Consider the following 18,978-nt stretch of genomic DNA (forward strand, 5'->3'; position numbering starts at 1 on the left):
CGCACGAACCAGCGCACGGCGCGCACGTACAGTACAGAGCGAGCGCAGGACGGAATTATTAAGGGGGTCTCGGCTTGTGTGTGTGTGTGTGTGTGTGTGTGTCGTGCACGCGCGCGCACACACGCGCGCGCTCATCTGGTGAATACCCTAGGATGAGAAAAAAGGGGGATGCCCCCTCCCCTTCCTCCTCTCTCTAACCTACTCCAAATAGACCACGTGGTTTCCTCTTTGCAAACAAAAAAAAAAAAAAAAACGTGAATTGGAGTCGGTGGAGGGGCGGCGTCACCACTTCACCGGATCATCGCAGAGAGAGAGAGAGAGAGAGAGAGAGAGAGAGAGAGAGAGAGAGAGAGAGAGGGCGGCAGAAACCTAGAGAGAGAGAGAGAGAGAGGGAGGAAAACATTTTCCCGATCTGATCCCGCCATAGTTTTTCCCACTCTTCCACCACAGACCCATCACCAAACCCACCCAGTACAACCCACCCCCTCCACACAGCGATAGAGAGGCTATAGGCTGCTGCTTTATTCGTCTGCTGGGGCCGGCTGCAAGTCAAGGATTTCATTTCTTCTCCTGCTCCACTTATTCAACTGGATTTACAGACAGATTCAACGTTTTTACACTTTGAAAATCTCCCGTTTTTTTATTTTGAGTTTGCCGCCGTGAATTATCGTTTGTTTGCTTTTCTTTCTTTTTTTTTTTTTCCAATTATCATTATTTTATTTTTTAATTTTTTTGCTAGATATTCTTGCCCTCTAGCGTGATTTCTACTTTCCGTTACTGTGACAGGCGCGACAATATCTTGTTGCGCTATTAGCAAAAAAAAAAAAAAAAAAAAAATTCAGGGGAGAAACTTTTTTTTTTTCGGGGCTTCAATTTGAGTTATTCCGGGCTTTTTTTATTCTGTTTTTTTTTGTTTTTGTTTTTCGGGTTTCGGACTTGGAGAAACAGTTTCCACCATGCACAAGCTTTACATTGGGAATCTAGGCGACAGCGTGACTGCTGAGGACTTAGGAAAAACCTTTGACGACCACAAGATCCCATACTCCGGACAGTTTCTCATGAAAACCGGCTATGCGTTTGTGGATTGTCCGGACGATCAGTGGGCCATGAAGGCTATCGAGACGTTTTCTGGTGAGTTAAGGTGGACAACTGACCGCCAAAGACCCCCCCCCCCGCCACCCCCTACACACTTCCACCTTTAGTTTCATTCATTCTGAGTGTGTGTGAGTGAGTGTGTGTGTGTGTGTGGAGGAAGCGCCGGTGTAAGAGCCACGGCTGCATGCTCACCGTCGGCGGTGTAACACCAGTTTCAGTGCCCGTCCACCTCCGGCTGCCTACTACATGAACATGCCGGTGAAAAACACATCCACACAATTATTTTATTGATGCTAGCTTTATGGTGTGTGGAGAGCTATACGCCCTGGGGAGCCATTCAACTTTTGCAGGGGGGGGAGGGACACACGTAGTAAAGCTATAGGCTACCGTATAGCCCCGAGCCGAGCACCACATTACACACAGCACACACAGTGAATATGAACAAGTTGTTCATGGAGTCATTGGTGAACCGGTGGCGGCTTTAGCTCGTGTGTCTCATGCTAGTACGTGCAGGAGAAGAAGGGGGTGAATTTGGATGTGTTGCACGCTAGCATTTGGATTGAGTACACTCTCCTGTGATATAGTATGAAGCCTCGCTGGCTCCCCTCCCCCTTTAAGCCGGCAGTCAGTCCACTATGACAAAGATAGCAGAACCATCTCACCCCCCGGTGTACTTTACCAAAGCAGGCCTCACGCCACCACCAATCCCGAAATGTGAGTGTGAGCAGCACACGGCATTATTGTTGAGCTTGCTTCATGTTTTGCAGCCTGTTTTTCTCATGGTTTCCTTTAACCCCCTCTCTCTCTCTTCATACATACACACTCACAGAGGGCTGTAACGTGAGGAGGGAAGGTCGCCATGCCTGTCAGCTCTCTACTCCTTCTACGTGAAACACCAAAAAAGAAAAGAAATTTTAAAAACTCCACCAAAACAGGCCCTTTATCACAACATGGCGACTTTTAAAAACACACACCAAGAACCCAAAGAGGCTAAATAACCTCGGTGTGTTCGTCATACGACATGTAAGAGCTCATTTTGGGACACACGTCACTTGTTCGGTGACTTTTTTTTTTTTTTTAGTAGCCATGTTTGGGCCCTCGTAACCTTTCACCTTCCACTCAGTTCACTTCCTCTATTTTTTTTAACTTACTGATTAAGTTTCAGGTTTAATAATAATAATAACAAATAAAAAGTTGTAGGCCTGCACTGTATATCCCCTCACAGGCCCTGCAGCAGCTAGTAAACAGTTAGCATGTAGCCACACAGTGTGTTTGAATCCACGCTTCTTCTGGTTTGTATCTTTCAGGTAAAGTGGAACTTCATGGGAAACGTATTGAGGTCGAGCACTCCGTCCCCAAGAAGCAAAGGTACTAAACATTATTGAGCACTATATCACACCCCCACCCAAGCACCAACCTCTCCTGAACACCCCCCACCCCTCTGCTCTCATGTGTTGCATCACCTTGTCCGGGCCCTTTTTTCTTTCATGGTGCAAGTGAACGCAGCGTTTATTTGGACTGGTTGCTCTGTAATAAGTGTTACTCTGAAATGTGTTGAAAGGCATCTGCAGGTCGAGGCTGTTCGACGCAGATAGTTTGTTTCACTTTGTGTGTTTTTTTTAAATATATGTATATGTGTGTGTGTGTGTGACATTGTTGAGCCTCAACTTGGTCGGCCATTGCTGTGAAAGTGAACTGTGACAGCGAAGCTTGACGCCGTGCTGCCTTCACGTTGCTGCTGTTGGCTGGACTGGACTCAGTAAAACATGTCGACAACATATTCTTTGCACAGTCCTCACGTAAGCACGTCCTGTAGCTGAGTGAGGGACTGTGGTCCTGTGGGTGCAGGCAGCAGGGCCCTGCCTGTCATATAACTCCACTTTAAAAAATATATATCTCTCACACAGTCTACATGGAGGAAGTGTGTCTCATGGTTAACACTCGGCAACTTTAAAAAAAAAAACTCCTGCTTTGCGATTCGCTTTTAGGAATCCATTGAAATTAGCACGTTTATTACGTAAACACGTAATTTCCACACATGTGGATTTAGTGTAGTTGACTGTGTGTGTGTGGACTTATTTGGATTAGACTACAATAATTTAAAAAAAGAATCGTCATGAAGGATCCACGTTAAACACACTCTGATAATTATTTATTTAATTAATTTAGGTTTGGTAAAACCAAAATGTAAAAATTTTGAAAGTTTGTGTGATTTGACGGAGGTCGTTGAATTAACGGACATTAAAATCTTTAAAAATAAATACAAAAAACTCAGATGTGTATTTTGAGTTTTTCTGGATAATAATCCTATATTTTAGAAATATTATTTTGAGCCCTTTTGTTTTCGTAGCCAGCTGTGAAATTAAAAATAGCTGTCGGTGTAAATATTCACGTCTTCTTTTATTTTGTAATTTTTTTTTTTTTGATCGAGCTCATGAACCTGTGGCTGTAGACTTTTTGTGTGTGTGTGTGGTGACTCTCAGGACGATAAACTGGGGGTCCACTGTGGATCAGCTGCTCTGTGCTGGGAGCCACACTTGACCTGCTTTTAAACACCATTATGGAATTCGCCTATAGATGATCATTCGTGGCTGTAACCTTTGGCACAGATACGAGGTGAGCAGTGAGCACACCTCTCTCCATGTTCCGCCATTTGGCCACACTGCGCGTGTACATGCGTGTGTGTGGAAATGTGCGTTTTTCGTGATTAAAACGACCAGTGAGCGTAGTTTCTGATCACATTGCTTGTTTGTTGGTTTTAAGAAATGTTAATATTTAATGTAATGTGCTATATGTTCATAACGAGGCCAAATATTTGAGTTAGAGCTGGTTTTTGGAGGCGCTCGCCCTGCGCCATGGAAGGAAGCGTTGCAATATGGCGCACAGATAGCAGCAGTGTGTGTGTGCTGTGCGTGCAGGTGAACGGCGTCACACTCGTGGAAGCTTTAGTTCTTACACACAGAAAAGTGCAGAAGCAGGGGTCAGCCGCCATGTCTGCCCTGTCATTCTTACACCCACCCTCAACAACTAACACACCCTTCCACTAACCCCCCCACCCTTTGCACATGATTCAGATGCGTGATAACCTTGAGGAGCCATAATCATAAAGATGATATGCGAGAAGGGGGTGCATGCAAGCTGAGGCCCCTTGCGTGGCTCCACTTAAAAAAAAAAAAAAAAAAACACGTGGTGCGTCCACGCAGAGGAGAGGAGTCACTCCACGTCAGGCAAAGCGAGGGCAAAATGGCGAAGCTGTGAGTGAAGCAGAAGTGTTCAGGCTACAGGCTGGTGTGTGTGTGTGTGTGTGTGTGTGTGTGTGTGTGTGTGTGTGTGTGTGTGTGTGTGTGTGTGTGTTGTTTTTTTCTCTCTCTCTCTTCCCCTCTCACTGATCCGGGTCTCCTTCAGCACCCCGGCTCAACTAAACTGGCCCACTTCAATTTAGTTTGTGTGTCCTCATGTTGAAACATTAAAATAAAAAGAATGGAAGTGAAGCTCGGGTGGAGACAGTCCCATCAACACCCCCCCATCTTAAAATGGCCGTTCATACACGAGCGCGAGGCCAATTATCCAAATGACGTCTCTCTCTCAAATATTGATGTCACACGCGTCCGCGCGCAAGTTTGACTTTAGCTCAGAAATGGTTGTGTGAACGTTTAAAAAAATAACCAAACACCAGCACCCTGTAGGCTCCGCCACATGTTTGTTTTAGATCAAATTATATATACATATATATATATATATAGATATATGATGCATATTAATATTTGAATCTTGAGCTCTCTGTAGTTGAGTTTGCCCATGCTTCATGGTGGGTGTGTGTGTGTGTGTGTGTGTGTGTGTGTGTGTACATGTCATATGTGTGCCTAAACGTACCATAAAGTTGCTCTGATGCAGTTTCTTAGTGGAGGAGCTGTGGAGGTGTGTGTCTGTGTGGGAGGGGCAGCTATTCAGAGTGGAACAAACCCTTTATTTGAGGAGGGTGAGGGGGGTGAGAGAAGGGGGGGAGGCAGGCCTGTAATGGGAAGTTCTATGGTTCAATTCCTTCTTTCTCTCCTATAAGTGTTTGTGCTGAACCCCCTATAGGCTGCAGGGGGCGCCGCCCATGGCTGCCCCTGACCTCTGACCACAGTGCGTCATGCTGGCTGTGTGTGTGTGTGTGTGTTCAAACGGACTGCTGTGAGATTAAAATTTTGGAGACAGTCGTAATGTTCGTCAGGAAGAGCTGATTGAAATGTGTGTCAGGCTGAGGTCAGGAGTAGAGGGAAGAGTCCTGAGGGGGGACGGTGGAGGTGGAGGTGGGGGTGGTGGCGAAGGGCTCTGAATTGTGTGTTTGGTGTGTGTGTGTGTGTGTGGGAGTGGGGGTGGGGGAGGCGTTCAGAGGAACAAGCCCTCCTCTCTGGGCAGGAAAAATGTATAGAATGTCTGTAGTGAGTGTAAAGCAAAGCTACAACGGCAGGGACTAAATGACAAGGAGGGTCCCATCTGAGGAGCATGTGCAGATTTCAGATTAAATAAAAAAACATCTGCAAAGAAACGCGAAAATACAATCAATTTTAATATACTGGAGGGTTGGTTGCACGTTTTTTTTTTTTAATTGTAAATCAAGCGCAACAAACCAAAAATAAAATTTAATTTAAGATTTTTAGAACATTTTCAATTTGATTCATTATTTTTGAGTCTTTGTGCTTTTTTAATCCTCAAACTTTTAACTCTGATATTAGGTGTATGCTTGAATACACACTTACTCTGTGGTTTTGGTGTGTGTATACAAGGTGGGAATTTAGCAGTTGATTGTGTGATATGAAATAGTTATAATGCAGTTTGATTGTAAAAATCAAACATGCTCTAATCTGTCAGCACTGTGGTGTCCAACTCTGTGCAGGACTGTCCATACGTTGTGTTTAGGTTCAGAGTATCGTGTGTTGTTGACGTCGTTACTGATGATGCTGCGATAAATCCGTGTCACTGTGGAAAAACACGTACAGGACTGTTTACTGCAGTGTACTGAACATGCTAACCTTCTCATCTCCTTCATAAGTGCCCGTAGGCTACTCGTGCACTTTTTAAAAAATGTTGTTTTTTTTTTTTACCTAAATATGTAAAGAATGTTGTCATATAGCCTGATTCCTAATGGACGGACACTAATAAAAAAACACTGTCAGAGAGCTCCTGGTCAGTAGCTGAATGGACTTTCAGGTAGAGCAGATTAATTTGTGTCCACTTTTAACGCACAATTAACCTTTTATCAGCCAGATGTGTTGTGACTTTTCCTAACTTTAGAAGGAGAAAAAATATTTTGAGCCTAGCTTTCAATTTTCTGTGGTAGGCGTTGACAGTACGGAACGGTAGTGCCCTCCCAGATAAATCTGTTTGTATTCTGTAAGACTGGACTTCAAGTACCATCAGTGCAGGACAACATGCTGTATATTATTAGCAAACCAAATAAATGAAAGTTCATGTTTAGCCCATATAACATATAGAAGACTTATTTGTTGTAATAACAAGCTTTATGTGTCATCTCATGATTTCTGCGTGCTGTGTTTTTTAAAGGATTTAGTTGGACTTATGAATACCCCTCACCTCACTGCATTCTTAGTGTGTAGGAGAAACACACTACACACTAGATAAGACGTCTTGAGTGCAAACTCAAGACGTCTTATCTAGTGTGTAGTTTGTCCATTCCGGGCTACGGTACAAACATGGCATGACATAAGGGGACCAAAATGCGATTATTCGTATTTTTTTTAAGTGGTTATACCCTCATAAAAAGATAGTTCTGAATATTATTAAACATTTCTGCCACATATTCTCCTAAACATAGTGGCCATTAGAAGAAAAGACCCTGAAAATAGAACAAAAGGAGAAAAAATTATTGTTTTTGCAATTATGTATTTAGACTTATTATTTTGACTTGGTCTGAGGAAGTCACGATGGTGACCATTAGGGAAGAAGTTTTGCATGTACAGGAAACAGAAACTAACGTGTGTGTGTGTGTTCAGCACAAAATACACCAACATGTTCTTAGCAACATGCATCTGTTATATAACAATATGATAGATAGATTTTAGATATATATAAAAGTGTATCCATACGTATCAGATCATCCGTGCGTCACCTCTCTGTGCCTCCATGTGGCGTTCATAGAATAAACACACCGTGTCCTTTTCTCTTCATTTTTTTGCTGTACCAGGCTCATTTTAAATCACCTTCCCTCCTCTCGTTTGTTAGCTGAAACTTTTTTAGCCAGAGCTCGTCTTTACTTTTGGATTTTGTTATTCGGATTAATTGCTGCATCAGTCTTTCAACTTTGCCTTTTGGTGTAGAAGACAGACCTCTAGTCACCATGAGTGTAGCAGGGATGGTTCCAGTGCCACTAACTTTGTTCAGAAATGTGTGTTTTTTAAAGCGAATTTACAAAAAAGCTAAAAACAGCCAGATGCCATTTATTTTTTGCTTTAAGAAATGGATAATTTTGTAAACTCTAAAAAATCTTGGATTGTAGGGTGAAAAAAAGGACATTTATTATTGGATTTAACATTTTCTACTTTGGTTCTTGAGATCTCAAGTTGTCTGCTGCAGCCAGTTCACATGAGTTCTATTATCACTCCAAGACCACCTTGCCACCATGTCACCATGACTGTGTGTGTGTCTGTCTGTCTGTCCTGACCCTTTGGTCCCATTCTTGGTCCATCGTGTTCCATATTTGCCCGCATAATGTACGGATGAAAATTCAGCCGTGGATCATCACAAACACTCTGTTCTGTAGAGTCGTTCCCTCTGTTAGGCTGATAGATTCTGTCACATTCGTGTCGACTTTTTTTTTTTTTTGCATTTTTAATATGTACTTTAAAAAATATATTTTTATTGTCACTTTTCAGCTTTTGCGGAATTAGTAACAGACAGAATGAAAAGCTGTTGTGGATCTTGAAAAAAGTAGGGCGCGTCAGCTGTCATCAGACTCCCTCTGATTTTTTTCTTTTCTTCTTCTTTTGTAATGAAACAAAACAAAAAGAATCATGGAGGACAGTTTTCTTGCCACTGAAAAAAGACGCTTGGTGATGGTCTAGCCTGTGACGTCACTTCCAAATAACAGTTTGTAGTGTTAACAAGCCACAAATATCCTCTATGAACCGCATATTCCCACACATATCATTTTAAATGTCAGACTGTGTGATGATATGACATATTTAGTTTCTGCTTTTTACACTGGATGAAATGCTCAGACACAAGATGTCATTTGACAGTTGCACTACGTATCATTTCTAGTCATTTTACAGGCATTCTGTTTGATAGCTACTGACAAATCTTCTACTTCTCTAGAATAAAAAAAAAAAAAACAAGTTGTGGAAAGTTAGATTGGAGTCTGCTGTGAATAACCCACAGTTGGTTTAAGCAGGGTAGAGGAAGAACCAAGTACGAGCTTGAATGGTTTTCTGTTGTTGAGAAGTTTGTATTCTCCAAGCCGGATGCGTCTCTGTGTTTCTGGGATTTAATAATCTCCCCTAGACAGTTGGCATCAGATTGCAGACCCGCCTTCCTCTGCTCAAAGCTCGTCATATGTGCTGTTCAGTTTTATGATTACAACGAGCCAAAACATGGTGGATTCCAACCTTTCTGGCCCCTGAAATGAAGCAATGTCTTTTTTTTTTTTAGCCTTGCAGATTGTGGACTTTTCATTCTTCATTTGAAGGATTTTTACACCCCCTCCTAGCACCCAATGTTTCATGAGAAAAGTAGAAGTTTAAATGAGAAACACAGTGCGTCTTGTCCCTTTAATCATCCTCCAGCTCTCGCTGTAAGGTCCACCACAATATACACTCAATTAGATTCTAATGTTATGTCTGCATATAAGATAGTTTCTCTGTATTTAAGGGTCAGCATTGTTGGTGTGCTTTAATCTGATTGGACGGTCTGGGTCAAGTTGACCTCACCTGGAGAGCCCGAATGCTTCCTGTTTGTCGTTCACACGCCCCTGAAGGAGTGTATTTGCTTTTTGCTCCAGAGCGTCCATGACATCCATCACCATCGCTCCGATAAGCTTGGAAAGATATCCTGCACGCTGAAGGCTAAAGTGTGATCCCACGCCGACGTCAGGGGGCCGTCTCAAAAGCGCGTTTTGAAAATGGGCAAACGAGCTCATCGGATCTTTTTGTTAAGAAGTATCTGGCTTCAGAGCAGCTTCACCTTCATGTGGGCCTCTCCATGTTATCTACACAGCCTCCAACTTTTGAAGAAAATGCAGTCCTGCCGTCTTTTCCCACTGTTACTGTTCTGTTTCCATTATTCACGTCCCCCCGGACCATCAGCAGTAACACAGCTTTTATTCAAAATCACTTCAGACCTACTTTCTTTTTGAATGTGGCGTTCGTTTTATATTTTTGTTAGCAGATAGACATATATTTTAGGAGTATACATTTGATTATCATGATACTATAAAGAGTATGATCTAGACCTGCTCTGAAAGTGCACAGGAATAACTCCTGTTGTGATTCGGTGCTCTATAAATAGAATAAAATTGAATTCAACCCAGAAAAATTGAGCAATTCTAAATTTGTAGCACCTTCTGACGTAGACCACCCCTCCCGGTCCCCACCTCTATCAATACGACATTTTTCTGCCCGGATCCAGATGCAGATCGTAGCTTTTGCCGCACTTTATACGTCACGCGCCCAACAAAAGAGTGTAACTGCTGAAAAAGAAGAATCGTCTCTGGCCGGAGCGTTTAGAGGACGCGTCCTTCTCTGTGTGACACCGCATGATTTATACCTGGTGGCTTCACTTTTACCTGCAACCAGGGTTTAAACACTGACTGACATAAGTAGCAGTTGTGTTAAACATCGTCTGTGTGCGTGTGTGTGTGAGCGTAAACACACTGCAAACACATACTGCCGCCTTCATTTGGTCCATTACATAGACGCTCGTTCTTCTTTTTGTTTTTTGTGTTGGTTCGTTTGCATGACTCGGCGTGTTTTACTTGATGTTCGGAGGAAGGTCAGAGTGGTGTGCACCCCCACGGAGCTGGTACAAGTGCGTTGCTCAAGGACACTTCAGCAGAGAGACCCCTCCCATGAAGAAACTTAGAATATGACGTCCAGGGTTGTCTGTAGTTGCCATCTGCATATGTGCATAACATGATTGTTTATATAAAATAATTATACTTGTTAGTAATGTCTACTCTGCTAGAAAAATGCTCCTCGGTGCCCTTTTCTCTGGTCAACATCGGTGCACAAAGTATTTTCTTGGAAGCGATAGATTTAAGTGATTCAATTTGTCTAAATCTCAGTCAGCCGTTCACAAATCTGTACATCCTTCCACTCAAAAGAACTGATCTGTTATGTCCTAACAGTCACATTTTAAAAAAACGTTTCTGTGCTGAGGAGAATTCCTGTTTTCACTTTCTGTCCTCTGAATCAGATTTTGTCACAACTTAAGCTTTTTTTAAAAAGAATTTAAATTTTTGTTTCCTCCTTGTAACTAACGCTGTTCTGTTCTCTGCAGCCAGGTTCCTTATTTCTCAGCGTTGTGTAAAGCGTGTCGTAACGTTAAACGCAGTCAAATTTGTATCATGCATGTGAGGAACTGTGTGTGAGTGTGTGCAGCTTTTACACAGAGAGAGGCTCAGAGGAGAAGTAGCACGCCATGGTTACTCTTCCTCTCCTCTGGTCTCATGGCTGGCGAGGAGGAGGAGGAGGGGTCGGTAGGCGGAGGGAGCAAAGGGGGGTGCGACCAATCGTCTGGCAGCAGCACCTGCGAGCAGCGAGGGGAGGCGGCCGCTCGGCTCGGAGACGGGAGGAGCTCAGAGGTCCTCCCTCTCTGGCTGCCTGCCTCCCTCGCCCGCACGCATGCTCTGACTTCATTCTCTCTCTCTCTCCATAATTTCTTGCTCTCTCTTTCTCTCTCTCTCCCTGGTACAGCATGTTCATTTCTCTCTCCCTCTCGCTCGTTTTCCCTCCCTTTCTCTCTCTCTCCCTCCCTTGGCATGTTTCCATGTTCTCTGCACCATGTTTCGTGAGTGAGCCAGTGGGTGACAGACAGACACACAGACACACAGACAGACAGACAGTGTCTCAAATACAGATGCATGTGTTTTAAATTTGACGTCAGCTGAACTGCATTTCTCCAGCGTCTTGGACAGAGTGTTGTAATCTGATTAGACATGTTGGTCTGTGGTCAGTGGATGCATTCTGTGGTTCTTCTATTTGCATTAAACCATCAGTTATCTCTGTTCTGAGATTTAGTGGAGAGGACACGGGCTAGATCTGTGCGATTTCACTGCTTAACCCGGACAGTTTGTGTGCGGCGGAGAGAGGTGGGATCAACTTAAAGAATAGATGTGCTGAATACATCAGCGTGGAGTTATGGGTCACTGGAATCATTCACACGACTACTCTGCAGGAAATGTGGGGCACAATGCACAGTCCGTGTCCTGAGTGTGTTCAGAAGTTTAGGTGACGTGAAGATGAGAGTTCTCTGATTTAGTCGAATGAAGTGTGTGTCTTCATCCTGGGTGTAACATAGGAGGATTTTATACTTTTCTTTGTCACTTTTTAATATTAATGTGAATATTTTTGACGTCACATCACCGTGGCTTGGAGGACATTTGTCACAGCTTCTGGACATTTTACAGAGTAATGATTAATTCAGAAAATAATGGACAGTTAATTCTTGATGCAGTAAAATGCTACGCTATACTGTGCTGTACTATTCAGAAAATATGGAGGTACTTATATTTCTCATTGTTTACTTGACACCTCTGTACTTCTGCAACTCTATTATATCTCTGTGACACTAGATAATAACACTAGTTATTGTACAGATGCAAACATTTCATATAAAACATGTCATCTCAGAGAATATGATGCATTTTTATAGATGAGATGTATTTGCTCAAGCTCAACCAGCTGCAGCATTCAGATATAATTAAATGCATCAATACTACTACTATAATAATAGCAAAATAATATGAACCCCTATATAATGTGTACTTTGGAACATATTGTTGCTCATACTTTTATTGAAGTAAAAGGGAAAAAAAAAGAAATGCAGTTTCTGAGTATTTTTCTTCCACTGCTGACTTTTCTTGGCCGTGCAGTCGTGTCAGGTTTGACCGCCTTGGATTCTGTCTGTAAAATGATTTTATTTCATATTTTATTTTTATTTTTCAAGTTTTTATTTTTTTCTGTTTTTAGTTGTGATCATTGCTGTTCATCTTCCAAGTGCTGCACTGTGTGTTTGTGTGTCACTTTTTGGTCACTGTGCAGAGGCATCCAAACTAGTTTCCCCTCTGGGTGTGAATAGTTATCAAATCTAATATAAAAATCTTCTTGCTTGCATTCGGTGTCAGCACAGAGAGTATTGCTCCCAGATATTTTATATCATAAGTGATTATTCTTTAACACACTAAAATGAGCCTTAACCTTAAAGGAACGCTACACCAATTTCTGCTGGAGCTTCGTTAGGTCTGATCATGTCACGGTGATGTCATGCGGGTTTGGACTACGACAGAAAGCCTACATGACAAAGTGAGGGCGTAGAGCTCGGAAAGGCAGGGATCTGCTGAACAGACGCTGTTGTGTTGCATTATGGGAAATGTAGGATCCAGCTTTCCATCTCTGCTGCCTCCCATTTTGATCATTTAAAAGAAAATTGAGTTTCCAAACTTGAAGTGAAATGAATTACATTAGTGACCCTTTGGTCATGGACAGATGCGTGATGGATGTAGATACACCACACCTTGTAGTTTATTATTATTATTATTTTATTGACTATACGCTAATAAAATATTTGGATTTTTAAAAAGAATAACCTAAAATAAAGAGCTGGTAGTCAGCATACACAGCGACAGCCTCAAAGCAAAACAGCAGATAGTGCGAAGAAGAATGTGATGAAGACAAAGGAGGTGAAAATAGACAAAGAGAAGGTGGGGAAAAAAAAAGTTGAAACGACAACATAGAGGAGGAGAGGGGATAGAGGAGATACACGGAGGCCTTATGTAGGTGAAGGGGTAAGGGAGTCCTGTCTCTTTAAGAAGACCCCCCCCACCCCCTCCTTCTTCTCCTCCTCCCCATCTTTCTGATTGTTTCTTCTCTCTGGTTCAAACCATCTGTCCTCTCTCTCTCTCTCTCTCTCTCTCTCTCTCTCTCTCTCTCTCTCTCTCTCTCTCCGTGTCTCTGTCTCTTGCCCTTGTTTTTTTTCCTCCCTCATTCTGGTCTTGCTCACTAAAAATAAATTGTGCACGCACACTCACACACACAAGCAGCGAAGGGGAAGAAGGAAAGGGCAAGAAATGAAGAGAAGAAGAAAAGAGAGGGGAGGGAGGGTGGGGGGGGCGTTATTGGGGCCAGGGGTCGGGCCTGCATGGTGGATGGGGCCCCTTGCGTATATATATATATATATATATATATATATAATATATATATATATATATAATATATAATATTATAGATAAGATATATATATATATATAATAAAAGAATATACATAAAAGAATGTGTGTACGAGAGAGTGCCGCCCTGCTCCAGTCATCATATGGTCATGTCACACTGCTGTGTGTGTGTTTTAAGTGTTTTAGTCAGCCCTGGATTTCAACAATCCCCTGAACTTTTTCGAAATCATGTGTTCTACTTTTGGAGCAGACTTTGTCATATGATTCAAACTCTTTTTTTTTGTTTGTTTTTTTTTTTTTTTCAAGCTGAGAAATCAGTTTGTGGAGCTGCTGAAGTCTTTTAATTAAAACACCTGAAATCCTGAAAAATAATGATGTCAACCAAAGAATCTAGAAAGAAACAATAGTTTTTTGATTTTAAAGTCCAATTTCTCTAAGTTTAATCACAGGACATCTACATCATATAAAGTTGAAAATTTCTCTAAATATATCATTATATTTCACTGATTATTTTTTTTAATTAATATTATATGCCTCAAAGTCATCAGTCAAATCCATGACACGTTCAGGAAAGCATGAATATATACATAGACAGTCCAATAATGACGTGGCTGTCAGTCCTTTCTGTATCAGAATGATTTCTGCCATCATGTATCTTTACTCTGCATTAAGGCTGATTTATGTTGATGTCTTTCATTGGCCATTTATGCGTACACACATCATGTACATGCAGTAGTAGATATTACAGTATGCATAGCATGAGTAGATTGTCTGAGTTATATTAACATATTAAAAGGGAAAAAACTAAATGTCAACAGTGGGAATAATAGTTTATAATTGACAATTAATTATAATTGTTGGCAGCAATACAATGGTAGTTCTGTAAGGCCAGGAAGATCATGAGCACCAATGCTAACAAACTAACGCTTAAATTCAACTTAATGTCACAATAGAAAAAATACCTGATTTCCAATTTCAAGGACTGTATCTTCCACAAGCAGAGCCCTTCTTGTTGCAGTGTTGTACCTGTACTCGACTCTTTGTTACGAAGACAAATCTGTACAAGGAGAGTCTTAGAAATCGCAAAAACGCTGCTCAGAACATACAAACGGTTCTATCTTCAGTTCATATGTTGGGTTAGGTGTGGTTAGGTTAAAGGTACTCTGTCGTAATCCCTCAGTGGCTTCCCAACTGCAAATAATATGTAGTGTATTTAAAATTATAACAACGTACAACATTTTTTACTCTTAACAGAATGTATAAATGTGAATATAAGTAGTTATTGTGTGTGATTGTATTTCAGGAAACCAGATGTGGGTAAGAAAAATGACATGGGCATGATCCCTCACTGGCTTCCCACCTACAAAGCATTTTTTTAAAAGATTTCCGCTGCTTCTTCTTCTTCTTCATGTACAGATTTTTCTTTTCTCTGTACTCTATCTTTTCATACTACTTTTGTTTTTGTGCTAAATGTAGCCAGTAAATTTATTCCTGTGCATCACTGTGATCTAGGAAACATAAATCAGCCCAAAGAATGGTTCAGAATCAGATATCATATAAGCCGTTTGATTGAACTGGACGGGGTTGATTGTTGTATAATCAGCTGTGGTTTTATTTCAAAGTATGCCTACAGTGTGTTTTCAAGGAGATGAAGAAATTAAATTTTAAAAGTAAATAACATTTGTCTCATTGTGTTTGACTTTTAACTGAACATATTCTAGCCAGATAAAATGTTTATTTGACGGCAGACGTCCAGACTCCAGCTGCTCATTTCACTTGATCCTCCTCGTCTTTGTCGGAACGTGTTTAAGCTCTTTCAAATCACATCCGTGTCACTAAACGCTGAGCGGAAATATGCTAACTAAACGATTCTGTCGAGCTGGAGTGAATGTTGGGAGGAGAAACGAAAGAAGGATGAATCGCTCTCGTACATTCTGTCATAGTTTTTTTTTTCAAAGTTTTGGGAGCCCGAGGGTCATGTGACTCATTCAACACATCCCTGACGGGGAGAACACTGAAAAAACATGTTGAAATGAGAGAAGTTAATCATTTTTATTATGGTCACGGGACAAAGTTGAACTCACAGCAGTCAATCGGCTAAAAAGAGAAGTAATCGACTAAATAGAAACAACTTGACGGGAGAACTTCTTCATTTCTAGCTGCTCTTGAAAGAAGCTTGATAACAGCCAAATTATTAAAGATGGATTTGTGAGTGGTTGCAGGTTCAGTCAGCGTAGGTTTTTGCATTCATAAATAATGTAAACAAAGGACCTAAATCCTGCCTTAACAGTTTTCTGTTAATTTGGATGGATGTATTGTTTTATATTTTTACATCCCGGAAGGAAAAAATGATGTCATGTCAAACAAAAATACTTCTCTGTCAAAATAATCGAGATGAAAAACACCTTGACTTTTACATTAAATCAGTGTTTTCTCCTCTTATATACTGACTTCTGCTAAAATGCACAGTTGCAGTTTCATACAATCATCGGTCAAATTTTAATCACTTTCTGCACTAAAGTTGATTATTCCACAAAGTGAACCATGTAGAAATATGAAATTTACTACTGGATGAAACTTTGTTTGTGACATGGAGCTCTTGCTAAGCTGCTTCAAACTTCGCTCTGCATTTCAAATAATTTTTGAACTTGTTTTGAATTAGTCTTAAGATTTCAGATTCAGGAAAACAGATATCTGATCAGGACTGAAATGCTGATCCGTCCCCAACGTTTCCTTTTTTGTCTTTTATTCTTTTTTCTGACCTCTCACCCATTACTCTGTCGGACCACCACAACAGTACCCGCGTGTGTGAGTGAGTGTGTGTGTGTGAGCGCGGTAGGGCGGTAGGGCATTGCACCTTGAACTGAAATTCTTGACATTTTTTCAGCAGTAATGAGAAAGAAACTGGAGATTAAGGAGCCTATAGAGAATCCATGCTTCTGATTGGCCAGGGGGCCCTTTCCATGCTCTGCTCTGATTGGCTGGCGAGGCATTCTATAGTTGCTCTTTCGCATATAGAACTTCCTGCCCCGTCCTCTTCCTGGTTCCTCTGTGTGTGTGTGTGTGTGTGTGTGTGTGTGTGTGTGTGTGTGTGTGTGAGCAGTTAACTGTCAGCCTTCCAGCAGTTCGACTGTCTTTGTTGTTTTTTTTCTCTCATGGTCTCGATCTTTTTAGTTTCCCCCCTTCACTAGCGATGACATCAGCAAATAATACAACAAAACAAGCAAAGAGAAACTTTTTTACTTTAGATTTAGATGAGAACAAATGAAACTCTTCTTCCTGCTCAAAGTTTCTCTGCCATAAAAATCATTTTTAGCATAAAGAATCAGTTTGTTCATCTTTTGTTAATCTGCCATCGATGGACAATTTCAGTTTAATTTCACAATGAAAACTAGTAAGTAAGTAAAAGTAAACACTGTGTGTAACTGAAGAAAGTGTGTGTGTGTGTGTGCGCGTAGGGCTTTTATTTTGTTGATACTTTAATTGTCCTAATCATGGGTGGTTTTAAAATTGAAACAATGATTCTTTGGGTTCTTTAACCAAACAAAACAAAAAACATAAAAACTAGGATACAAACAAACCAAATTTAATTTCTTCGATTTATTCCACCAAATTACACATAATAATCTATTTCTGTATTATTTATGCTCTTACTTTAAAAAATGATATTTACTCTGTCTCGGACAGTATTCACACATCCAGTCACAAACTATTAAATGAACAGAAATGGATGCAAAAACATGACGTTTAGTTTTAGACAACAAAAATCTTCAACCCTCCTGTGTGTTTATGTTTAAACAGTCAAATGTTGCCTGTATATTTAAATGGGCACACCAGTGATTTAACAGAAATAGAACAGAGGCAGTAGGCAGAGATACTGACTTTTAGTCACTTAGTGAAGCTGTAGAAATGCTAGATCCTACAGTCTCACAATGCAGCTCATTAGCGTCTTTAATTAGACCGTAATTTTCATTAGAGCCCAGTAAAGGTGAGATCAAATGGAGGCTAAATACAATTAGCTTCTGTTAAATATAAATGATGTATGTATATTTACACAAAACAAAGTTCATCAGTTTAAATATGAAATATTTTATCTTTGTGTTGAGATTAATTTAATATAGATGGAAAATAATTTGCAAATCTTCCAGACTACTTTTGGTTGTAGAATGTAAATAAAAACATGAAGTCACCAGAAAGTATTTCTTTAAAAAAAAAGAAGTCACATGACGTCACAGCCGTTCTGAGGAGAATAGAAACATGAAGCCTGTGAAATAAAGTTTATTTCAGTGCTTTGAAGCTCGAGAATCTGTGCGATTGGAGAACTCCTGCAGGACATAAAGACTTCTATTCATTTTTCATCAAAGATACTCACTTTCTCATGTTTTTTTTTTTTTTTTTTTTTGGATCACATGTCGTGGCGATCTCCTGCCTGATGGCTAAAACGGGTCCAAAAAGATGGCTTTGTTCTGATCCAACAGCTAAAATTACAATACAATTTTATTTTATGTAAATGAAAAAAAAAAAATTCTTTTGTTGTATTTTTACCCTGAGGGGGGTTCTTATTTTTACCAGTTCGACTGATGTTGACCAAAGACGTGAGGACATTTGTCCTGACAGCACTTTAGCGTTATTTCATTTAATATTTTCTTAAAGTTGTTTTTTTATTTGTCTCCTGTGAGTTCCCCAAACAGTCGCTGACTGGGTCTTTGTTTGTTTCTATCGACTTGTTGATGTGTTCTTGAGCAAGACACTGAAGCAAGCTTTGTGTGTGTGCTTGTGTGTGTATGTCTCTTTGGACAAAAGGCAGGTAACTTGTCCTCCGTCCCAAACGGCTTTGATAGACTGGACGCTCTATATTTAGACACTCAAAGATGTGTTCTTGAAGCGTTTTAGGCTTCGGCATGGAGACCTGACTCTCTGGCTGAGTCTGTCTGCTCCAGCATGCTTTTAGCATGACTGTCTGTTTGTCTGCACGCATGCATGAGCACAGGCTTCATCAGCTTCACATTTCCAAGAAGTACGAGAAGAGGAAATGAATTCAGTGTGGCTGTTTTGAGTTGTAAAGATGGAGTCTGTGGGAAGTTTATCTGCAATCTTGTTTACACGTGTGGAGTTATTTAGAAATAACATACAAGAGCCATAGGAGGGGGGAAAAAAAGAGATCAGCTCTGCACCCACAGGTGCAGCATGTAGACCAGCATGCACTGCAGTATGGCACATGTAAGGAGTCTGCGTTTTTCGGAGAAATGCTAAAGTAGAAGTGGATGAATGGAGCCGAGATGCTCATTATTTTAGTTTCAAATGCAGCGTGAGTCCGTAGTCTGTGCTCGTTTTTTTTTTTTACATACAAAGAATTTGTCTTGGTGTTTTAGTGCACAACAAACATTATGTAAAAATATAAGGTGGATAAAAATCTAAAAAAGATATATTTAGCCATATTTCTGTGATCTGTCTGTGGCCTATAATGTTACACAGACCGCTGAGGCGAACACTGGCGT

The 18,978-nt window shown here is 40.8% G+C and overlaps 1 protein-coding gene across 4 annotated transcripts in view; it reads left to right on the top strand.

Moving 5' to 3' along the window:
* The first annotated feature begins 251 nt into the window (after window positions 1-251).
* The window catches only part of igf2bp1 (insulin-like growth factor 2 mRNA binding protein 1), a 55,223-nt gene continuing 36,496 nt past the window's right edge, over window positions 252-18,978 (top strand). For 2 of the 4 annotated variants that reach the window (XM_027285363.1, XM_027285365.1), the window contains exons 1-2: window positions 252-1,131; window positions 2,403-2,463. In XM_027285363.1, the coding sequence (XP_027141164.1) occupies window positions 957-1,131; window positions 2,403-2,463 (236 nt within the window). In that variant the 5' untranslated portion in view covers window positions 252-956. Of the gene's footprint in view, window positions 1,132-1,282; window positions 1,810-2,402; window positions 2,464-4,323; window positions 4,350-18,978 lie in introns of those variants that run through there. The other 2 variants (XM_027285366.1, XM_027285367.1) reach the window with 2 other exon arrangements.

This window comes from Larimichthys crocea, chromosome XII, assembly GCF_000972845.2.
Source record: "Larimichthys crocea isolate SSNF chromosome XII, L_crocea_2.0, whole genome shotgun sequence".
NCBI classification, from domain to species: Eukaryota; Metazoa; Chordata; class Actinopteri; family Sciaenidae; genus Larimichthys; species Larimichthys crocea.